This window comes from Bactrocera neohumeralis, chromosome 6 (genome assembly GCF_024586455.1).
Source record: "Bactrocera neohumeralis isolate Rockhampton chromosome 6, APGP_CSIRO_Bneo_wtdbg2-racon-allhic-juicebox.fasta_v2, whole genome shotgun sequence".
NCBI classification, from domain to species: Eukaryota; Metazoa; Arthropoda; class Insecta; order Diptera; family Tephritidae; genus Bactrocera; species Bactrocera neohumeralis.
Window position 1 is genome coordinate 39,732,731 of NC_065923.1, and position 26,079 is coordinate 39,758,809.

Here is a 26,079-nt window from a genome sequence, read left to right on the forward strand (position 1 = left end):
AACACATAGAGCGCGACAGGCAGCAGCAGCACGACAGTGAACTGAAAACGTCGTTGTGCATCTTACTACATGTACATATGTGAGAAGCAGCCACAACACAATGTCCGGCATGTACACAAAACAACGCAGTTGTCCATTTTGTATATACACAATTTCGTTGTTGCCATACTAATTCCTTTCGCTTCAATGAAATTTTAATATTTTGTTCAAAGTGAAATTTTTTATGCAAAAAATAAGTAAATAGGTAAATATTTTTGCTTTAAATTATCGATGGTTATTACAAATGATATAATAGAGCTATAATAGAGCTATTTTATGCTTTTATTTGTAAAATAACTTCAAGTTTGTTAGAGCTGTGAATAATTTAACATTTTACATATTAGTGAGTGGAGCATCACCACTCTACCTCATCTCTATATCTTCCATTCTACTGTCAACTCTACTGTCGTTGGCAAATATAGGATTAAATTGAAGTTAGCGAGAACGACAACTGTCGGCCTGCAGTCGTGTAGTCGTGCAGCTGTCAAAATAACACTATCCATAAAAACGTGTGTATTTTAATATTTGACAGATGTAGTTTGCAGTCTGTCGCGCTCTATGTGTTCAGCACTTTAGTTGTCATTTCATAACAAAGCTATGGCAACACTTTTCGGTACGGAGCATTTTTATTTTCATGTGGAGAATCAATGCGAAACGAGCTGAAACAGTTTTTTGTTGTGCTATTTTGTGTTTGTATAAATTTTTACAGGAAAAATAAATTAATTAAAGATTAACGTGAAAAGAAAAAATATAAAACAAACTCGAAAGTACATAATTGATGAATAAAAAGGATTTTTGACAACAAAAGCTTTGTGATTATATTTCGCGGTCGAGAATTGTAAACGGCAAAAACACAAGTCAGATAGCGGCTGGTACATATTAAAATCGGAATCATTTTGTTTGGATAACGTGTAGTTCGTATTGTACGACTAATTTGGATATTTATAATAGTGAATCACGCATTAACAATAACAGTGACTGAGGTAAAAAACTTAAAAAATCATCGTACTTGTTTCGTTGGTCATACCATACATTTGCTGATGATCTAGTAGGGGAAACGGAACATTTGGAAGTCGGGTTTTTGTGTAAACAGCGCATTTTGCGCCAACACAGATTTCTGGAGTGCCATTCGGGCTATAAGTCCAAATTGCAAACGTATATACATATATATCACAACAGTCAGGTGAGTAAGCGATTTGTTTTTGTTGTGTCTAAAAGCGCACCGTCTGATCGCTGCCGGATGGCAACGCAGTAATTAGGTTCTCTGCTGAAATACATAAGTAGCTCTAGCAACTAAGTTATTTCCATTTCCTATTCAAAAATACTATGACAAGAGAATTATTCAGCATCATTTTTCAACAATTTAATTGTATTTAAAAATCAAAAGTGTGTATGGTTCTGTTAACGTTAGCTGTCAGTAGCACGTGTATACCACAATTATTCATCCCCAAATTTTTTCGGTTGAGGCGCGAAACTGCTGCTTGGAGATTTTACGAATACATAGCATATGAAAGGTTTAACAAACACTTTGAGAATTAAGAAGTTAATATTAAACGTTTAATTGTATATTGTAAAATTAAGAAGCTGGTATTAAATGTTTAGTTTTATTTTGTAAAATATAAATAATTCGGTTAAAATTGGCACAATTAAAGTTTAAAGTATTATTAAAAACTTCTTTATTCATAAAATAAATTCATATTAGATGCAAGTATCTAAACTGATAAAGCTAGAAACTAAAGTCCTTGGCAGCTATACAGCATAAACTCGGTCTGCTCCAGTTACTTAGAAGCAAATGTCATAAGGACTATGCCTGTGCATATTCATAATATTTGCACCGACATATTAACACTCTCTTAATGGGCTTCAGTCAACCCTATATTTAACTGTGATTCTTAAATTATATGATTAATAAAGCTCAATTGCAAGTCATTACTTTAAGCCCCCCCAAGAGCTTTAAACATGATGTAGTATTCTTTGTATTGTACCTACTACTTATCACACACTTATAATGCGCAGCATTTTGGCCGCTCCTCTGCTCCGCACATTCTCTGCTCTACCCCCTGTTTATTATCTAAAAATTATTAAGCAATTATTTGTTTTGCTTTTGACGCTTCATACATTTGATTTCTTATTCATTTACTTGCAGTGTGTTTTGAATGTATTTCGCTCAGCGTTGATTAACGTACTCATATCCCAGTACTTTTTGTTGTACCGATTCAATATACATACTTACTTCAACATATCCACATAGTTACCATACATATGTATAAGTACATGTGTTTGCAAAAATAAAATGTAAAACATCCTTAATGTGATGACGAAGAACATATGAAAGTAGCAGTTTTCAGATTTTTTATTGTTTGGCAAACCGCAGATTTTATATGCTTATCAGTGAGCGTTTCGTTGTCAAGTACTAAAAATATATGTAAATACATATGTACATACATGCACTGTTATTATTGCACAGTCGATAACACAGTCGACTTTAAGCCACATTACTTATTTGTTTTAATTGTGTTCTTTTCCATGACTTTTACTTCGCCAGTTTTATCTTATTACACATAATATATGCGCAAACTGATAACATTATCTATCCAAAAACGATAAATTTGCTAGGCCTTCGCTCACAATGCCTTAGTGCTATTCAGTAGGTCTATCAACTTTAAATGGTATTTCCAACTGGAGAAATGTATTTCTGATAATTTTTTCACAAAATAAATTACTTCCACAAATACATACTTCAGGAATATACATATAGTATGGACATACGTACATAAATATGCTTTATCTTATAATCACTTTATGTACATGTCTGATTGTCACATTCAACATAAGTGATTAAAGTTAATTGTGTTATCGGCTTTAGTAGCACTTACTGGATTCACTATGGGCACGAGCGTAGTTTTGAGACTACTTACCGATCGAAACAGGGATGACAGCTCTTGGCCGCATACACTCCGGGCCAATTCCTGCAATGCTAAACCGGCTGCTATGGAATTTAGAGCATTTGCATACCTTTTCTTTGATGTGGTACCCCTGATAGCTTTTTGAGGTTTTGGTTGAGTTATATATCGAAGATTTGTAATTAAATTTAAAAGTAGAAGGACGCTGATAGTGACCTAATAATGGGTAGTCGCTAGAGATATACGACTGCAACGACATCTATTGACAATCTACGAAAAACCTTTTCCGATTACCCAATATACATATGTATCTGAAGCTGAAAATGTTTTATCCCCCTACAACAACAAAACATTTTAATCTCATGTAAAATCTTCAAAAGCTGCAACACTAAAAAATCTCCATTCCCAGTACATAGTAAATAACTAGTGTTTAGCGTAGGATTTAAAGTTTATTACTGCGCAAAAACCAAATTTAATGTATTCATATTTACGCTTACTGACGTTAACAAGCCTCCGAATTTGGTCAATTGTTTTCTGTTACATATAAAACTATCTTTGGTAAAAGCTGGTTAGGCTTTTGGATGTTATCTTCGAACAGTGTGCGCAGAAAGTTTTCGTCATCGAAATTTCGATATCGTTTAAAAAAGAAAAAGAAAAAACGTTAACTTCGGCTGCACCGAAGCTAATACACTCTTCACAGGTGCATTTCTTTTAGTAACTATGTGTCCAGTTTGTATAGCAGCTATATGATATAGTTATCCGATCTTAAAAATTTTTTCGGGGATTGCGCGGCTGCCTTAAACAATAGTCCATGCCAAATTTGGTGAAGATTTCTCGTCAAATAAAAGATCTTTCCATACAAGCACTTTAATCCGATAGTCCAGTTTGTATGGTAGCTATATGCTTTAGTGGTCCGATATCGGGGTTTCCGACAAATGAGCAACTACTTGAAAAAAAAGGACGTTTGCAAAATTTCAGATCGATATTGAGGGTATCCGACGTTTCTTTTTGAGTATTACAAACTTCCTGGCAAGCTTAATCTGCCCTATATCAGGGTATAATAAATAAAAATAAAATGCCTAAAGGTCTAAAAATAAATACTTCATACATACTTACGTACAGCGAACTGCATTCAAAATTGTCATCGCATTATCATTTTAATGCGATTATACACACAGCCCTACGTACATATTAAATTTTAATCATACATATACTATACATATGTACATAAATGTGTATGTCAAAAAAAAGCTATAGTAAAAGTAATCTATAACGAAAGATTATTTTTTTTTTTTTAATTATTGATAAGATTTCATATGACAATCGTAAAGTGTAAATATGGAAAGTCGTAAATAGTTTTTTCATAGTATGACTTAATACCAACTAATAATAAATGTTAGAACTGCGGCTCTAAATAGCACGTTCTCACTTTCCACAGCCATTAGCTATGAGCGTCTAATCAGTCGAATAGTGCTAATTTCCTTGTATAGGAATGTGTGTATATTTCGGAATGCAGCTATTTGCTTCTGATTAAGTATAATAAATACATGTGTTATGTATGTATGTACTTTGGCATATTTATATACATACATATGTGCAGAGTGCGCAATCGAGTGCAGTGCGAAGAGGCAGCGCAGACCTTTTTCATTTTTTACAGGTCCAATTGTGCAAACATACCAGTAGGTGTGAATTTTTATACAAACATATACAAGGTGCGTTCCAAAGTAAACAGGACTTAAAAAAAACCACAGAACAAATGGGTTTTTCGGCAAAATTAATTTATTTTATTCAAAATAGTCACCTTCTGCTTCAATACAGCTTTTTGCACGGTCCAAAAGCTTGTCGAACGAGTGTTTTAGCTCGTTGGCCGATATGGCCGCCAGTATGCCGGTGCAAGCCTTTTTGAATGGTGGCCTCTACGTCTGCTTAACGCTTTCCTTTCATGGGCAAATGCATTTTTTCGAAAAGGAAGAGTTAAAATGTGATTTTTAGTCAAATAATCGGTCACAAGCGTCGATCGATGAGACGGCGCATTATCGTGCAGCAAACGCCAACTTTCATCTTCGCGATATTCGGGCCGAACACACCTTTCGTAAGCCCAAATGTTCGGTCAAGATGCGATAAATCGATGTTTTGGAGATGTTCAATTCCATTTCCATGAATTTTAATTATGATTTTGGCTTATTTTTGATGAATTCACGCACAGTTTCGATGGAATTTGCGGTTATCGCGGATTTTGATTGGCCCACATACTGATCGTTATTTATATCCTCACGACCACTTTGAAAACGTTGAAACCACTCGTGCAATCTGCTACGGGATAGGCAATTATCGCCATAAACTTATTTCATCAATTGAAACGTTTCGGTAAAAGTCTTACCAATTTTAAAACAAAATTTAATATTGACCCTTTGTTCGAAGCTCATTTTCGCACCGATAACACAGACATACTGACTCTTAAAACGCATTAACTTCACTTCCAATCGATGAAATTTCATGAAATTCTCACTGGACGATCGATAAAGACTCTAACGCACCAGTCGACTTATAAATGGCGCCACCAGGGGGCGCTAGATTCAAAAAGTCCTGTTTACTTTGGAACACACCTTGTATGTATATATATATATATTTATTAAGCTGAAAAGAAGGTAAAACATTCAGCAGTTATTTATAATAAATTACTCGTATGAGTATGTTATATAGATTAAATTTTTCTCCGCAAACAGGCCAAACACAGTAGCGGACAAAAAATGTGGTCAGGCAAACAATGTCTGTCCATTTTATTAGTTTTCTTAGAAAGTGTATCGAAATTTATTTTTATTGAACTAATCAAAAGGTTATCATTGTTTCATTGTCTGTCAGTCCATCTTAGGTAAAAAGCTTTATTTTTGATTCTCTCATTGTCTCCAATAAGTTCAAGATCCACGTTTCGTTTATGTTTACCTCTTGTAGCCTTTTTCACGCTCATTTTATTCAGCTTGTTAAGGGTCTGCGTACAGCCCGACTTCAAATTTCCTCTGCATAATCTTCAGTTTTACCTAAATCGATTTATCATATTTAGAAGCTTCAAAATCCGGTCCTCAAAACTAAGCGACTATCTCTTCGACCTTTCTCTCTTCCACAGCGGCCATATTCACAAACTGGACGAAGGAGTACAAACATGACCTTAATATTTCAGTCAATGACCCAGGATTTTAGGGGTGCCACTAGTTAGCCTGTGCTCCTTCATTCCTACAGAGCCGCAACAAAATCCTCAAGTCGCTAGCCGGCAGCACATGTAGAAAATACAAAGATGTCTGCAATCAAACTTCTACACAGTGAGGCCCGCATGCTCCCACTTAAGGAGCATAATGAACTCCTCTCCAACTAGTTTCTGCTGAGGTGTTTTCGTAGAAACCATCCCTGCAGTCGTCTGCTTGAAGCGGAACCGCCTCCTAGCAACATCAAGAGATCATTCCTTAACTACGTTGACGACTTACAATACGCCGACACTTTGGACGCAACTAACTTCTGACATGCATTGACCGCCATTCACAGCGTCGCCATAAAATCCTTCACCGACTCCCTCTCAACGAATGGCGTACTTAGGGTCAAACCGCCCACCCATTGTAGACGACGAGCTCGAGTTGTCACGAGATTAGAGAGTGACCATTGCGCAGCTTCGTTCTGGATAATGTAGCAGATTAAACTCCTACCTATTCAGAATCGACCCCGACATACCAAATATATGTTCAGCATGCAACGAGTCCCCGCACCTAACCACCTCTTTGCATGCCCAGCTAACCCTACACATTTGACACCCTTCTCCTTATGGTCCGACCCCATCGAAACAGCACGCTTCCTGGGGCTACCGTTGGATGACCTCGATGACAACTTATCTGAACCTTAACACCCTACAACAACAACAACAACAGCAACGGTCCTCCATCTAACATAGTTTTCTTTCTTCTCCTTTCCAGGGCAGGTCCAAAATAATTAAACTTTTTTGCATTCAACGCGTATAATCAAAGATCACATGTGAAACCTATTCATTAGGCTTGCAAAATGTAATTATCTGTCGTTTAAGGAAAGGTTTTTATTTTGTTGTTTGTATAAATTCGCAGTGAGAATTATTTTACTGAATTTTTATCAAAACAATAGCCATTGAATAGTAAAACTTTAAATAGATAAAAAAGTTTCAAAAACCAAAAATTTTGAACTTCTAAAACGATTTTCCATAAGCTCCTTTTCGTTAAAGAGATACAAATCTAAATATTAACACAATGCTGGCTTAATTATATCGATACAGCCTGAGAATTCACTAAAGAATTTAAGACTTTTTGTTCTAGTATTTTTGTTATCTTCTTTTAACTCAATAACTAGCGCACATTTTTCCTGCTTTCGAGGCGCACGGACGGTGTTGGGACATAAATAAGTTTTCTTCCCTGCGTTTTTTATTTATAGATTTAAACTTGCAAAAAGTGGAATTGCAAACATGCAATCCCAAAATTAGATGCAGCGTCCACCTAGCTATGCAGTAGTCTATGCTTCTTCCTGATAGTCCCTTCAAAGTAATGAATTTTTTGTCACCGCAATAATCGAGTGAATGTTATGGGAGGCATATACATACATACATACATACATACATATTTGTACATGTGTACATATTACAACTAATTTTTTTACATTCCGCAGATATATTTGAAACAAGCACAAACTAAACTAGTTTATATCTCTCGTTGAAACAATATAGATGAGATAGAAAAAAGCCGTAACATAGTTGCATCGTTCAAGACCTCTTAAAAAAAATGTAAAACAATAAAAATTAAGTAAATTTGTGAAATTTAAAGGTATCTGATGAAACGTTTTGTAATTTGAAGCATCATAGTATTGTTTTCAATGGAAAATGATTAGAAACATTTAATGATTGAAAGCTAACAAGCTTAAATCCTTTTATTGGGTATTAAGAGGTCAAAAATCAGTTATTCCAATGTACTTTAATAAGATTTAAATAGTTTCTCTATATAATAAATAACCACTATATAGTAATTTTTATTCATATGTTGGGTGTTGGGTTGATAAATGCCCAAAAATTGTTATTTTGTTTGATCTGGCCATAATGGAAAATGTTATAAAAAACGCTTATTTTGAGGCGCTCTCACACTGGAATAAGTTCGGCATCCCATTATCCCTGCACAGCCCTCTACTCGATCAACGATTAACAATCAGCTGTTATATTTGCTTGGGTTCTCCTTTTTGTATTTTTCTGACAGTTAAAGTTCATCAGCTGATTGCTATTTTATCAAGCACACAACCAAATTTACAGCATGGACAACTAGTTTCCTGCTCTGAAAGATTGGTATGATTGTCTGGTAAAAGTTGAGCACTTAACTTAGAGGAATCGCCTACGCTATTAGTTTAACAACAATAATTAACTTTTGCAGTTGTTTATGCGGGCCACGTGCTGATGATAAGCATCTCAATTTTCAATTAGTAGAAATCCCATCAGAAAAATGTTAGTAGCTTTGCAAAATACTTTGTTATAACGAATTTTTGGGCTTCCAGTGTTTTCACTACCTTTAAGGAAGTTTTTGAGTAAATTTTTTTTTTATTCAAGCAACAGCACGGATAGAGTTAAACACAGCCAAATTTACAGTGTGGACAATAATCCGCAGAGTTGCATTCTAGTTTCAGCTCGATTTCAATAAGAAGATTTTTATTTTGTATGCTAAAGTAAAAGTCGGTTAATTGTTCAATTAACTTCTGTGCTAAAAAGCTATAAATATTGTTTGTTACACGAGGGCTGCCTTTAATACTTCGGAATCAGAGAACAAAAACAATTATTAATCTATACACTTTTTATACTCTCGCAACAATGTTGCTAAGGAGAGTATTATAGTTTTGTTCACATAACGGTTGTTTGTAAGTCCTAAAACTAAAAGAGTCAGATATAGGGTTATATATACCAAAGTGATCAGGGTGACGAGTAGAGTTGAAATCCGGATGTCTGTCTGTCCGTCCGTCCGTCCGTGCAAGTAACTTGAGTAAAAATTGAGATATCATGATGAAACTTAATACACGTATTCCTTGGCTCCATAAGAAGGTTAAGTTCGAAGATGGGCAAAATCGGCCAACTGCCACGCCCACAAAATGGCAGAAACCGAAAACCTATAAAGTGTCATAACTAAGCCATAAATAAAGATATTAAAGTGAAATTTGGCACAAGGGATCGCATTAGGGAGGGGCATATTTGGACGTAATTTTTTTGGAAAAGTGGGCGTGGCCCCGCCCCCTACTATGTTTTTTGTACGTATCTCGGAAACTATTATAGCTATGTCAACCAAACTCTCCAGGGTCATTTTCTTCAGGCATTTCTATATACAGTTCAAAAATGGAAGAAATCGGATAATAACCACGCCCACCTCCCATACAAAGGTTATGTTGAAAATCACTAAAAGTGCGTTAACCGACTCATAAAAAACGTCAGAAACACTAAATTTTACGGAAGAAGTGGCAGAAGGAAGCTGCATCCAGGCTTTTTTTTAAATTGAAAATGGGCGTGGCGCCGCCCACTTATGGACCAAGAACCATATCTCAGGAACTACTAGACCGATTTCAATGAAATTCGGTATATAATATTTTCTTAACACCCTGATGACACGTACGAAATATGGGTGAAATCGGTTCACAACCACGCCTTCTTCCAATATAACGCTATTGTGAATTCCATCTGATGCCTTCTCTGTATAATATATAGTACATTCGGAACCAATGATGATAGCGGAATAAAACTTTACAAAAATACGGTATTTGAAAAATATGTAAATGACTGATAATGAAATCTCGATTATCACTTTATCATGCGAGAGTATAAAATGTTCGGTGACACCCGAACTTAGCCCTTCCTTACTTGTTCATAGTTCTATTGTCGAAGCGATTTTGCCACACTGATCGAGGTATCTCCAAAACACGCATTTTGAACGCAACAACCGCCTCTTCAGGTGTCAAAAAATGTTAACCTCTTAGTTTATTTTTTACTAACGGGAATAAAAAGAAGTTATTCGGTGCCGTTAGGATTTTACGGAGGATGACTCATTAAATTGATGTTTTAAGTGATCAAAAATTGTTTCAATTGATATGTGAGAGCTTGTGTTGTCGTTGTGAAGAGTGACCCATCTGTTGGTTTTTCTTATTTCTTGAAAAACAACTGACTAACAAATTGTTGTGTACCACTCTGAATTTAGTGTTCTGCGTTGTTCTAGTGGTATGGTTTTTCCAAAAAATAGGCAACCATTTGCTTGGATGTGCTTCGTAGTCGAACAGCTTTTGTTAGATTCGGCTCTTTTTGAAACACCTCTGTATAAAGTCGACTGTTGTTTACTACGCAAAGTTTTGTGAGGCTCTAAAAGTAAATTCTTCGATTTTTACTATGTCTGAATTTATTGAACAAAAAAGTGCGATAATGCACCATCTCATACTGCATTGGTTATTCGTAATCATTTTGCCACATTTTCAAATAATATCGTGCCACAACCACCGCATTCGCAATCCTTGATTAATGGCAGCAAGCACAGTTTCTATTGAGACTCTCCAAATTTTTGTGTGGTATTCGACAGGTCATGTTCAACCGTAAACTATAGTCCAATGGATTTAAATCTCGATTTGCAAACAGCCAGAGAGGGGGATGAAACCAGGAATATTGCTTTAAAGCCCCTGCTGTGTTGTTTTGCCTTTTGTACTGAATTTTACTGGAAGATCCAATGATCTCCATCGAAGATATTAGTGCTTAATTGCTTTTTATCACGCCTTCTAAAACACTTTTATTCCAATTTTAAAGATGATTGAATCCTAGAAATAACATTTTTTGTGTCCTTTGTGTTCAAGCTTGTCAGAAGTTGTCCAATTGATCGACGGTAAGCTTTTATGTGGACCTCATCTCGAATAAATATAGAAATTTGTCTGATCGATATATTCATTTCTCTTGACATAATTTTCTGTTCTCTAATGGGATTTCTGCGAATGCGTGCGCGATTTTTTACTGGGGACGAACCACTTTTCTTTCTGTCATCAACTATAGACGTTTGTTCAGATAGATGTCAACCCTTTTAAACAACATAAGCCCGCTCTTATTTTACATAAAGAAATCCTGAAAATTCCAACAAATTTTTTGGCTGCTATATGTACATACTTCTGATATATGTATATATAATAGTAATGGATCCGGCCACGCGTTACTGTGGTATACATTTTATACTATTTTTCATATAATAAACTATTTAATACAGCGAAAATTTTATTTACGAATAAGGAGAAAATGTTTTTGCCGGCTGCCAAGAAACCAAGAGATTATACTTGAGGTTTAATTTTGAATATGTTCATAAAAATAAATTTCATTTGAAACAAGTAAGGAAGGGCTAAGTTCGGGTGTCACCGAACATTTTATACTCTCGCATGATAAAGTGATAATCGAGATTTACATAATTATCCATCATTTACATATTTTTCAAATATCGTATTTGTTTAAAGTTTTATTCCGCTATCATCATTGGTTCCTAATGTACTATATATTATACAGAGAAGGCATCAGATGGAATTCAAAATAGCGTTATATTGGAAGAAGGCGTGGTTGTGAACCGATTTCACCTATATTTCGTACATGTCATCAGAGTGTCAAGAAAATATTATATACCGAATTTCATTGAAATCGGTGGAGTAGTTCCTGAGATATGGTTTTTGGTCCATAAGTGGGCGACACCACGCCCATTTTCAATTTTTAAAAAAAGTGCAGCTTCCTTCTGCCATTTAATTATTTGTGCACTTAAACGTACATTTATTTACATATATTGTGCATTTCTTCCGTAAAATTTAGTGTTTCTGACGTTTTTTGTTAGTCGGTTAACGCACTTTTAGTGATTTTCAACATAACCTTTGTATGGGAGGTGGGCGTGGTTATTATCCGATTTCTTCCATTTTTGAACTGTATATGGAAATGCCTGAAGGAAACGACTCTATAGAGTTTGGTTGACATAGCTATAGTAGTTTCCGAGATATGTACAAAACACTTAGTAGGGGGCGGGGCCCGCCCACTTTACCAAAAAATTACCTCCAAATATGCCCCTCCTTTGTGCCAAATTTCACTTTAATATCTTTATTTATGGCTTAGTTATGACACTTTATAGGTTTTCGGTTTCGCCATTTTGTGGGCGTGGCAGTTGGCCGATTTTCCCATCTTCGAACTTAACCTTCCTATGGAACCAAGAAATACGTGTACCAAGTTTCATCATGATATCTCAATTTTTACTCAAGTTACAGCTTGCACGGACGGACGGACAGACAGACATCCGGATTTCAACTCTACTCGTCACCCTGATCACTTTGGTATATATAACCCTATATCTGACTCTTTTAGTTTTAGGACTTACAAACAACCGTTATGTGAACAAAACTATAATACTCTCCTTAGCAACTTTGTTGCGAGAGTAAAAAAATAACGAATTTAAGGCTGGTTTCTCAATGTCTGGTTACCAGTCTTTCTGTCCAGTTAATAGAGTTTTCCACTTAATAGATTGTACTTAATAAGCATTAACAATGTGCATGATTAATGAAGATGTCCGCTTAATAGGGTGTCCATTTAATAGAACTTTCACTGTATTCTTAATTAATGAATTGTTTTTACTATCCTATCTTCTAAGTTGGTTCGAACTGGACACATTGTGCTAAATTTTACTAAAATCGGTCCAGTAGCTTAGGAGTCCATCGCGGACAAACAACGTGACACGTACTTTTTATATATAAAGATAATACAACAAAATATAAACTCACATTTCTGTGATGAAATAATTATTTTGTGAGTACCACTCATCCTTATCTTTAAAGTGTTTCACATACATGCCCACTAAGCATGAGTCGTTAATAGCCATACCCCCTAGTATCGCTAAGTTTTTTTTGGAAATTAAATTATGATTTCATCAAAAATTAAAAAATTTAAATATTTATTAGCAGTATAAAATTTAATATGAACTAACTGTTGTTGCCAGATGTTGACATCAATATACTCGAAATTAAATCCAATGGTTGTAGATATGTTTCCAATTCTCCATAGTTGAATCTTTTTTTTATTTATATGTATCTTAGTTTCTTACGGCAGTTTATACATTATAATAATCTTACCAATATATTGTGACAAGAAAACGAAACCTTAACTTGTAATTAAGTTCTCCGAGTTAATGATATTTCAAACAAATGTTACTAAGTTGGTAGAACTGTCCCTAATAACTATGCCAAATATAAGCGCTATCTGTCAACCAGTTTGTTTACAGCAGCTGCTTAAGTCGTACACTTCAGTAGTGAGTTCCGATTTTTACAATTGATAAAAATATCGTGGAATTTGTCGTATTTTTAAGCAAATTTCGTGGGCGAAATCGTTGCGAATGTTGGAAACGGCCTACGGTGATTTAGTTGATTCCGATCGTTCGGTTTGTATGGCAGCTATATGCTATCTGAACAATATTTTCCGATATTACATTATTTCTATGAACAATAACTCATACCAAATTCCGTGAAGATACATACGAGTATATCGTCAAATGAGGAAGTTTCCCATGCAAGTTAACCGATCTGAACAATTTCTTCGAAGATTACATTGTTGCCTTAGAAAATAACCTGTGCCAACTTTTGTGAAAATACATTGTCTTGAAGAGAACTTGAATCGTTCAGTTTGTTGCAAAATTTCAAAACGATATCTTAAAAACTGACGTTTGCAAAATTTCAAAACGATATCTTAAAAACTGAGGGACTAGTTCGTATATATACAGACGGACATGGCTAAATCGACTCAGCTCAATATACTCATCATTTATACAATGTGCGTTCCAAAGTAAACAGGACTTTAAAAAAACAAATGGTTTTTTCGGTAAAATCAATTTATTTTATTCAAAATAGTCTCATTCTGCTTCAATACAGCTTTTTACACGGTCCCAAAGCATGTCGAACGAGTGTTTTATCTCGTTGGCCGGTATGGCCGCCAGTATGTCGGTGCAAGCCTTTTGAATGGCCTCTACGTCTGCATAACGCTTTCCTTGAATTTTTCCGAAAAGGAAGTCACACACCTTTCGTAAGCCCAAATGTTCGGTCAAAATGCGATAAATCGATGTTTTGGAGATCTTCAATTCCATTTCCATGAATTTCAATGATGATTTAGGCTGATTTTTGATGAATTCACGCACAGTAACGATGGAATTTCCGGGGATCACGGATATTGATTAGCCCACATGTCATTTATGTCCTCACGACCACTTTGAAAACGTTGAAACCACTCGTGCACTCTGCTACGGGATAAATCGATAAAGATAGCAGATTCTAACGCCCTAGTCGATATATAGATGGCACCACCAGGGGCCGCTAGATTCAAAAAGTCCTGTTTACTTTGGAAGGCACCTTGTATATATACTTTATAGCGTCTCCGACGCTTCCTTGTGTCAAACTTAATATACCCTGTTCAGGGTATAATGAAGGGTATGGTGCTTGAAAATCGTCAGGCAAGTGTTAGAGAGATGGCAAGAGAACTCGACATCTCTTGCAAGTCCGTTGGAATAATTTAGTGAATATTTTGGGTATGAAATGCGTTCTTGCTCGATCATCTTGATTTTTTTTTTTCAAAACAGGTCTCTTTGTCAAGTCCGAATTGGAATACATTTGAAGAGCATTGACTGTCGATATTTTGAGTATGACATAAAAAGTCAACAATCATCGAATTCCGTTTGCTCGAAGAGATAACACAAAAATCGCTGAAGGAGCTGAAGACCATTACTGGAAAAATCGTTGGCTTAAGTGTATTACGTCTGGTGGGATTACTTTGAAAGCGACAAAATAAATATTGATGAATAATTAAATATTTTGCGACTTATTTACAATCTCCTGGTACTTTGTCACAATGTATTCACATTTGCAATTATAAATTGTAAAGAAAAATATCAAAAAAAAAATACGCAATTTCTTACTATTAGTTATTCTATAATTTGTAGGAAAAGTTGAAATTAAGTACCTAATGTTCAATTAATTCTTTTTGATATAAATTTGATATCAAAATGTATAGCGCAATGGAACATATTATGCCATTAACACCTGCTAGTGCATTAAAAACAACTGCAAGCGCCGAAGATAAGATTCGTAATCGATCATTTTATTGACTTAACAATTGTAAGGAGCACGAGTCAGCTTCTTAAAGTATACAAATATAGACACATTTTGTGACATGAAGCGGTGCTACTCGAAGTTAAACCTGCTCTTATGGATGTCTAGAAGTATGGTATACTTGGATACTTGATTTTACCTACTGACTAATAAACAAGAAAAAACGTTAACTTCGGTTGCATCGAAACTTTATTACCCAAATATTTCCTTGATACCGATCGTTCAGTTTGTATGGCAGATATGTATGTACATATATGCTAGAGTGTTCGATCTGAACAATTTCTTCGGATATTGCACCATTCTCATGGGTAATACCTCATGCAAAAAAAAGTGTTTCATTCAAGAACTTGTTTCCGATCGTTCAGTTTATGTGACAGCTATATATACTGTAGTGATCCGATGTCAACGAAAATGAGCAGTTTTTATTGAAAAAAGGATGGGTATTTCAAAATCTCGCGTAAATACAGACAAACGGATATGGCTAAATCGACTCAGCTTATCATGCTGATCATTTATATATTATATATTTTATTTCGTTCCCAAGGTATCGCTCTGGGTGTTACAAACTTAATATACCCTGTTCAGGATTTAAAAATTATAGTTGGACCATATGTGTAAATAAATGTAGCACTGTCCGATGTCCATCCATCATTTATTTAAACATAAAGACCATTACCTCAGTCACAAGTTAAACCCTGATCTGGAAACGAGAAGGAGAGAAGGACGTGCTTGATTTTAATATTTTTGATGCAATAACTAGTACTATCTCATCTTATATTGTAAAAATGCCAGACGAATTTGATACTATCACGCCGATCTCCTATATACCGATAACGGTTATGTTCGAAACTATTAAAAGTGTCACAATTTGTTGAAGAATAACTTTAAATTTAACTAAAGTGATGATACAGCAGACATAGTTTGGGATCAGTTCATCACCACTTTTAAGAGAAAGTGATAAGTTTCTTATCTTTCAAAGGGCTTGACCATTTAGACATAATAAATACAGCTTGTATTTAAAATGTATAACTTAAGGGGGTATTCTGGTATAGACGCATGAATTTTAGGCATTTTTTAAACTAAGATAAAAAAAAATTAAAAACATTTTTACTATCCATTTTTTCATATGTTTTTTATTGACATTTTAATAATATAAAAAAAAATTGCAAGAAAAAAAAACTAAAATTCGTCGAGGTACGGGCCGGTGGAGTGGGGGCTTCAAAAAAAAAAACGGTGCGTCCTGGTTGACGTGATTTCAACCCAAAAAACAAGAAGAAGAAAATAAAATGGCGACAACCTTAAAAAAAATTTTTTTTTGACCCGATTTTTTCGATCTTTTCGAATTTTTAAAAAATACTTCAAATCAAAATTTTTGGAAATCCAACACAGACACGATAGAGCATTGTATAAAGAAGATATATACCAAATTTCAAAGGAATCGGTTCAGTAGAACTTGAGATATCATGTCAACCACCTCAAAAAAAGGAGTTTCGAGAAAAACGCGTTTAAAGTTTAGGAGACAATTCTAGTGAACACGGACGCCACGTCACAAAATCGGCTGTATCTCCGAAAATAAGTCGAATTTTGAAAAATCCTTCCAAAAAAAAATCGATTTTTTTCAAAATCCTAGACCAGAATACCCCCTTAAGAGGCTATTCCAGTGTGACAATTTCAAAAAATCGATTTTTGATTTTTTTTTGCAAGGTCGTATCTTGAATAGTTTGTGAATAGCGGCGTTCTAAAGAGCGACCGCTCGCTTGTAGAAATAGGATAATTGAAACTTTAAACGCTCTTTTTCTCGAAACAACATTTTTTTTCAAAATTGTAGGTCATTGTCTACGAAATACTTTCAACTTCAATAATTTTTTTGTTCTAGCAACTCATTCGCCTGGTTCAGTTTTGTCAGCAATTGGGGAACTTTATTTTTTGGAACCTCCGAAGACAGTACATAACTCCGTTATTTTTCAGTCTTTTTGTAAAAAATAAAAATTAAAATATAGCTGAAAATATACCTTATTATTGGAAAAACTTCAAAATATTGTATATCAATTGGCGCCATCTTTACAAAAAGAAACGAAAATCGCCTAAGTTTTCATGGCTAACATGGTAAGGGGCTAGCCAATTAAGAAGAAGAAGATAAGTTTCTTATCTTTCAAAGGGCTTGACCATTTAGACATAATAAATACAGCTTGTATTTAAAATGTATAACTTAAGGGGGTATTCTGGTCTAGACGCATGAATTTTAGGCATTTTTTAAACTAAGATAAAAAAAAATTAAAAACATTTTTACTATCCATTTTTTATATGTTTTTTATTGACATTTTAATAATATAAAAAAAATTGCAAGAAAAACAAACCGAAATTCGTCGAGATACGGGCCGGTGGAGTGGGGGCTTCAAAAAAAACGGTGCGTCCTGGTTGACGCGATTTCAACCCAAAAAACAAGAAGATTCTTCAATAGTAAGGATGTCGTTATCGGGTTGATTATTTTCGGAAAAAAATAACAAAATGGCGTCGACTTGAAAAAAAAAAATTTTTTTTGACAGGATTTTTTCGACCTTTTCGAATTTTTAAAAAATACTTCAAATCAAAATTTTTGGAAATCCAACACAGACACGATAGAGCATTGTATAAATAAGATATATACCAAATTTCAAAGGAATCGGTTCAGTAGAACTGGAGATATCTTGTCAACCACCTCAAAAAAATAGAGTTTCAAGAAAAACGCGTTTAATGGAGACAATTCTAGTGAAGACGGACGCCACGTCACAAAATCGGCTGTATCAAAAATAAGTCATTTTTTTCCAAAAAAAAATCGATTTTTTTGTAGAGATTATTTGACAATTTCAAAAAATTTTTTGTTTTTTGCAAGGTCTTTTCTTGAATAGTTTGTGAATAGCGGCGTTCTAAAGAGCGACCGCTCGCTTGTAGAAATAGGATAATTGAAACTTTAAACGCGTTTTTCTCGAAACGACATTTTTTCAAAATTGCAGACATCATAACTCAACGAGAAATTGACCGCGCGACTTCTAATTGAAAATGAGTATTCTTGATATATGCACTATACAATGACCTATGATTTTTTTGATTGGTTGAAAATTGTCAATTTGGCATTAAAAGAACGACCATTTTTTACCTAAAAATCGAATTTTTTTTCCTGAAACTACGCCATTTTTTTTAATTTTTGATATTTTTTCAAAGTTGCAGGTCATTGTATAGGAAATACTTTCAACTTCAATAACCTTTTTGAATTTTTTTGTTTTAGCAACTCATTCGCCTGGTATCATGTCAGCAGTTGGGGAACTTTATTTTTTGGAACCTCCGAAGACAGCACATAACTCGGTTTTTTTTGAATATTTTTGTAAAGAAAAAATTTTAAAATATTGCTGAAAATATACCTTATTATGTCCAAAAAACTTCAAAACATTCTATTGGGTACTTTTTTTTACAAAAATTTACGAAAATCGCCTAAATTTTCATGGGTTACACTGGTAAGGGGCTAGCCTCAGTAAAGAGTTAAGAGAATAATTGACATTTTAAAACACTGTTCCAAAGATATTTGTATTCATCCTTTATTTTTATTTTATTCCATTCAACTAATGTTCCTTATCTTCATTTATACCCCATAAAACCAATTTCATAATAACTTTTAATAAAGTTAACCAGACTTGTTTCCTTGGGCATATAGTGTAGTCTAAATGGATATGGTTCATATCGGTCAAAATGCGAGATATCTTAATGAAATTTGCAATAAATCTAAGTAGTAGTAGAGTAACTAATGTTCGGTTGTGCCCGATCTTAGCACTTCCTCACTTGATTCTAACGCGGCAAGAGTTTACGATGTAGCACCACGTTGTTAACAATAAAATACGGTGGCAGTTCGCAGGAAATAGATTTAAGGCAATTCAATGGAAATAAATGAGAAATCCATTTATTTTATGATTTTTGTAGAGATTTTTGCACTTTTTTGTTTCTATTGAAAAAGCTTTTCATTCATATTACCCCGAAATTGAAAGTATTTACAAAATAGGTTTATTTATAACATTTATATATTTTTTATACCCTGAACAGATTATATTAAGTTTGCAACAAAGTTTGTAACACTCAGAAGGAAACATTGGATATCTTACCAACTATACATGTACTATATACATACATATGTATAAATGATTAGCGTGACGAGCTGAGACGATTTAGCTATGTCCGTCCGTCCGTCTGTCTGTATATACGCAACGTAGTCCCTCAGTTCTTGATATCGATCTAAAATATTTTGCTTTTAATAGACCTTAGTCTCAGCATTTAGCTCTTCACAGTTCTTAAATTACATTCTATTAAGGCCTGACACTGTTTGGTGGAATAAAATTTTTATATCAGAAAATTGGAACATTTTTTTCATATAGCAGAGCGGCGATACTAGCCTTGAATTCATTTACATTGCGTTCAGGGTTCATCGAGGAGTAACTAAACTCGCTATCAATAGCATCGAGTGTCAGACTGATATAGGTGTCGATAAGACTGGTATAGGTGTCGGGCCATAACGGAATCGCAGGAGATCGTAAAGCTGATGAGCTAGCAAGGAAAGGCACCCTAGAACCGCTATCGGTAGGATGGGAGCGGATCGGTGCTCTCGTATCCTCCTGTGTTCTGCTACTGAATAGCTGGACCTCACGGAAGCTTGGTCAGCGCTGGGTCGCCATCGGTACATGCGCTGTCGCAAAAGCCTTTTGGCCCAAGATCAATCGCAGCAGTTCTAGTGATCTCTTTGCCCTCAGTAGGCTAGCCTCTCTCTAGTTGTAGGGCTTTTAACATATCGTTACCTTTTTGGGCTGTAAGGTTGGGAATCTTACCAGACGCCATTTACAGAAGCTGTATGGAAGAAGATGAGGTGGAAACAAATCAACACTTCCTTCTTGGCTGTCCCGCATTTATGAGGTCAAGGCTTAAGTACTTGGGAGCGCATACCTTCAGACATTCCACCGAGCTGGCGGGAGTGAAAATTAAACGCATGTGCAAATTTGTATTAGCTACTAAGCGTTTTGCTAATTTATAAGTTCGAACACAGGAGTTCTTCTTTTCTATGACTTCACAAAGGAATAGATATAGCAATCCACGTGCAATCTTATCTTCCCTTGCTTCTGATATGGTTTACCCTCATCTCAACGAAATCATTTATCGTCTTCGGTATTATGTGGCCTATGCAAAATACTACCAAAGAATGGCCAATTGCTTCACCTAACACGAAGCCCGGATAAAACTCAATATTTTTTACACCAACATTTACTTTTGTGTAAAAACTGTATGCGACATTCAAGCGCTCTTTAATTTAATTGAAATAATCGGATCATCATCAGATTTCCGTTTTGGGAAATTCGCGGACACGCCTACTATCACACATAGTCACGAGTCCGTATCGGCGTTTCTTAGCATATACATACATATGTATATGAGGATTGGGCCGCGTTCGTATAGCCTTAACGGACTAGGATTTAGATATGAGCACCATAGCAGCCTATCTGAGATTGTGAGAGGGATCAATTTTCCAGGTGCAAAGCACACTCGAAATCGTCTTTCTTAGTTGAGATCGTTTTGTCGTACCTGTCTTTGTAGTATCTGTGTTCAGCACAGTTGAACTTTGAAGTTCAACGAATGTTAATATAAGAAGAATACTAAGATTTCTCTGGCCAACAGATGACGAATGAAATTTAGTGTTGAGAGTCATAGGATTCATGTGTTACGTCATCATATAAGCACATTCGTCAATAGCATTATCAATAAATACATATATCATCATCTCCACGTAAAACAACTTCCCACGGTGTAAACAGTGTTTTGTTCACAGTTTAGCGGTCTGAGTGTGTCGCTAATTTGAGGCATTAATGACAAACTAACCTAACTCTTTACCCTAAGCACGAACTCTGCTGAGAGATCACGCTTCATGAACACTTTGTTCAACGGCCTTGACAAGAATCTCATAAAATTTCACTAAGCTTAGTATTATACATATAATGCATACATATGTACTATATATAAACATAAGTATATGTATGTTTGTATGTATGTATGTGGGTGTGTATAGTATATGATTGTATTTCTCGAAATTAAGCTTTGATTCAACATCGGTATAATATATTAAGCAAAGTAATCATACATACAAACGAATTTAGACGTAATTCAAATGAGAAGTTGGTTAATTCTTTAACATGATGCAATCGCAAAATTGGCGCACGCGACTCATTTATATAAATATACTATATGCTTACTCATCGATCATGCGAGTGGAAAAGGTGAGGGAATCGGTAGTCATTCATAGCTTTGCAAGTTTCTATATGCATTTGTTGCTTAACATCTTCCAGATATCCGGCTATACTCTTTTCTACATACATTTGTTTATTTATTTATTTACTTTCTGGCTCGCTTCGTAGTTTCCATAGAACTTTTTGTATTTTCCAAATGACGGCTGACTGACACACATTGGGATGTGCGTCAGTTTGACTGTTGTCTATTGTGTTTACTTTGCTGAGACATTTTTCTCTATTTTGTTACAATGGAAAGTGACGGATAATCTTTTATAATTTCAATATAAAATAAAACAAAATTTCACATTTAGCAGAGATTTCAAGCGTGAATTTCAAGTTTACGGTAGGTCCTATTCGATGTGATGAGCCACTGAATATTGACCAATGTGTGTATGTGTATGTAGACATTTCGTGAAGTGCCAAAATTTTTAGCGCATTTTTTGTGTTTGATAAAAAGGAAATGTGTTGGTCTCTATTTTTGGTATTTTTATTGCAGAGCTAAAAAAAATGTTATACAAATACCATAATCAGTCCAAAATCTTGCAATTGATCACACGCAGAATTTAGAGTTCTGCTTACATAAAATTTTCGGTATGCGCAAATCTTTAATATTTCGTTGTTTTTCTTTTTTCAGTTGGGTACGCAAATTTTGGATTACATTTTGTAATTAAAAAAGAAGATTAGAAAAGAAAAAAATAAAGAGAGAGTGAAAAGGCGCACAAGTCAACAACGACGGCACGTCCTTGCCCACAAGCACTGTACTAGCTGTACTCGCACCTTTATACCCGCACACACACACACATACAAAACACTCCAATAAAATGGGTCAAACCCTTTCCGAACCAGTCACAGCCAAAGAGTCTGCGTATTGTCAAAATGAATTGTATCGCGTCGGTTCCAGCTGCATGCAAGGCTGGCGCATCAACATGGAGGACTCGCACACACACATACTTTCCCTGCCCGACGATCCCGGCACATCGTTCTTTGCCGTCTACGATGGTCATGGCGGTGCGACAGTGGCACAGTATGCTGGCAAACATCTTCACAAATTCATATTAAAGCGGCCCGAGTACAAAGAAAATGTCGAGAAGGCTTTGAAACAGGTGAGCGCACGACTCTACACGTCGCTTTTGTACTTACAAAGCAACTAACCTTTAATAAAAATTTGCAAAACTTATATTATGTACATATATATAAATATGTTTGCTTTTGTTTAGGCATTTCTGGACATCGACTATGAGATGCTGTACAATGAGTCATGGGGCGAACAAATGGCCGGCTCGACAGCTGTTGTTGTACTTATTAAAAATAACCGTTTGTATTGTGCCAATGCTGGTGATTCGCGTGCGATCGCCTGCATCAATGGAGAGGTAGAGACTCTGTCGCTGGACCATAAGCCAAATAATGAGGCTGAAACCAAACGCATACATGAGGGTGGCGGCTACGTGGAGTTTAATCGTGTCAATGGCAATTTGGCGTTATCACGGGCACTCGGTGATTTCATATTCAAGCGCAATGCCAACAAGAAGCCTGAGGAACAAATCGTGACTGGTGTGTATTCTTTTTAACTTGAACTAACTCACAGATTGACCTATATTTTTTGCAAAAAGTCAGTCACTGGGTTTCACATATTCGATATGCGGAGGCTTAAACAATTATGCTCCGATTTTGACAATTTTAAAACATCTCGTGTTTTAACCTCAAAGTCACTATTTATGCAAGGTGTTATTCGAAAATATTCATCGTGTGTGATTTGTGTACTGGGTGGTGAAAGCATCATATGAAATTTAAAATTGTGCTATGTGGGAAGTACTAAGTGTGGTCCGATTGCGGCCGCCTAAATTGGGCGGTACCATACCCATCGTACAATTCAACTCGTCTCACTGATAAGTTATATGTGTATAACTCCATATACATCCCGTATTACAAAAACAATTTCCATAAACGAACCGACTTTCATGAATCAGTTTGTATGGAAGCTACTTGCTATAGTGGTCCGATCTGAACAATTTATTCGGACATTTTTCCCTTGTCTCGCGCAATAGTTCATGAACGTTTGGTGAAGATATGTTGTCAAATATAAAAGTTTTCCACTTGATTTTGTTAAGTCAATTTGTATGAAAGTTATATCTCAGATACCGGCGGTTCCGACAAATGAGCAGCTTCATACGCTGGACATATGTAAAGTTTCAGATATAGCTATATCTCAAAAACTGAGGATCAATTACGCGTATTTAAAGATAGACAGATGGACAATATAAATTGACTCCGCTCGATATATATATAATTTATAGGGTCTCCAACGCTTCCTTTTTTCTACTCCAGTCTAGGAAATGTTCAGTAGTTATTCACTCGCAATTTAAGCCGTGTTCCAAACAAATATCTTGATAAAAACTCTCCTTTGTTTCTTCATTTCTTCGCATTATGTTGTTATATTTAACGAATAACAAATTAATACTAAATCTTGGGGTGCAGTAGTATATCGGATATATAAAGAGGGTGTCGAATATATGAAGGACAAAGTAAAGGGTGTCAAGACCTATGGCTTTCTAAAACTAACTGACCTAATGTCAAGCTGAATGTGGTAGCACGCGTTCCTTAGCAATAAGTTTGTATCACGTAATATTAACCTCAAATTTAATACAGAAATAACTTCGATATCAATCTTCCATTTTACAAACTCAAGTCGGTTGTAAAATCGAATAATAATCAAGCCCACTTAAAATTAATGTTTAAAACTACTAAACCTACCAGAAGGGTACATATTTGTAGCTTTATCCTATCACCACATATGGTTTTCCGAACCTCGTGCCAGCATCATCGTCTATTATAGGCCAGTGTGTGGTATATAAAGTATTTGTAGCTGAAATGAATTCATTTTAATGTATGAAGAGGTTCACACCTCACCCTATCGAACTAATTTATTAAATTCCGTCTTTCTAAGATGGCTAAGATGACAATATGTTCTTGATCTCTTAATAAGGAATTAATTGTTTATATGAACACTCGGAATAATAACATATGCTATATTGTATTGTTGATATCACTGGAGATCTCGCTGAAAATCAGTAATACATGGTGAGTTCCAAAGTAAACAGGACTTTAAAAAAACAGAACAAATGGTTTTTTCGGCAAAATCAATTTATTTTTATTCAAAATAGTCTCCTTCTGCTCAATACAGCTTTTTGCACGGTCCAGAAGCATGTCGAACAAGTGTTTTAACTCGTTGGCCGGTATAGCCGCCAGTATGCCGGCGGAAGCATTTTTGAATGGCCTCTACGTCTGCATAACGCTTTCCTTTCATGGGCAAGAAGTCGCACGGTGCCATATCAGGTGAATACGGGGAGTGGTTAATGGTTAAAATGTGATTTTTGGTCAAATAATCGGTCACAAGCGTCGATCGATGAGATGATTATCGCGCAGCAAACCCCAACTTTAATTTTCGCGATATTCGGGCCGAACACACCTTTCGTAAGCCCAAATGTTCGGTCAAAATGCGATAAATCGACGTTTTGGAGATGTTCAATTCCATTTCCATGAATTTCAATTATGATTTAGGCTGATTTTTGATGAATTCACGAACAGTTTCGATGGAATTTTCGGTGATCACGGATTTTGATTGGCCCACATGTTGATCGTCGTTTATGTCTTCACGACCACTTTGAAAACGTTGAAACCACTCGTGCACTCTGCTACCGGAGAGACAATCATCGCCATAAACTTGTTTCATCAATTGAAACGTTTCGGTAAAAGTTTTACCAATTTTAAAACAAAATTTAATGTTGGCTCTTTGTTCGAAGCTCATTTTCGCACCGATAGCACAAACATACTGACACTTAAAACGCAATAACTTCACCTCTAATCGATGAAATTCTCACTGTACAATCGATAAAGGTAGAAGATTCTAACGCACCAGTCGACATATAGATGGCGCCACCAGGGGGCGCTAGATTCAATAAGCCCTGTTTACTTTGGAACGCACCTTGTATGATTTTGTTATGTAATTCGCTTATTATTTTTATACTCTCGCAACAATGGAGAGATTTAGTTTTGTTCACATAACGGTTGTTTGTTCCTAAAACTAAAAGAGTCAGATATAGGGTTATATATACCAAAGTGATCAGGGCGACGAGTCGAAATCCGGATGTCTGTCTGTCCGTCCGTCCGTGCAAGCTGTAACTTGAGTAAAAATTGAGATATCATGATGAAACTTGGTACACGTATTCCTTGGCTCCATAAGAAGGTTTAGTTCGAAGATGGGCAAAATCGGCCCACTGCCACGCCCACAAAATGTGGGCGTGGCCCCGCCCCTACTAAGTTTTTTGTACATATCTCAGAAACTACTATAGCTATGTCAACCAAACTCTACAGAGTCGTTTTCTTCAGGCATTTCTATATACAGTTCAAAAATGGAAGAAATCGGATAATAACCACGCCCACCTCCCATACAAAGGTTATGTTGAAAATCACTAAAAGTCCGTTAACCGACTAACAAAAAACGTCAGAAACACTAAATTTTACGGAAGAAATGGCAGAAGAAAGCTGCACCCAGGCTTTTTTTAAAAATTGAAAATGGGCGTGGCCTCTCCCACTTATGGACCAAAAACCATATCTCAGGAACTACTAGACCGATTTCAATGAAATTCGGTATATAATATTTTCTTAACACC

General features: G+C 35.5%; 1 protein-coding gene across 2 annotated transcripts in view; it reads left to right on the top strand.

Moving 5' to 3' along the window:
- Positions 1 to 668: 668 nt before the first annotated feature.
- LOC126763585 (probable protein phosphatase 2C T23F11.1) overlaps positions 669 to 26,079 on the top strand; it is a 29,154-nt gene continuing 3,743 nt past the window's right edge. The window contains exons 1-3 of one of the 2 annotated variants that reach the window (XM_050481226.1): positions 669 to 1,222; positions 22,044 to 22,512; positions 22,627 to 22,960. In XM_050481226.1, coding sequence (XP_050337183.1) covers positions 22,231 to 22,512; positions 22,627 to 22,960 — 616 coding nt within the window. In that variant the 5' untranslated portion in view covers positions 669 to 1,222; positions 22,044 to 22,230. Of the gene's footprint in view, positions 1,223 to 21,662; positions 21,753 to 22,043; positions 22,513 to 22,626; positions 22,961 to 26,079 lie in introns of those variants that run through there. The other variant, XM_050481227.1, reaches the window with a different exon arrangement.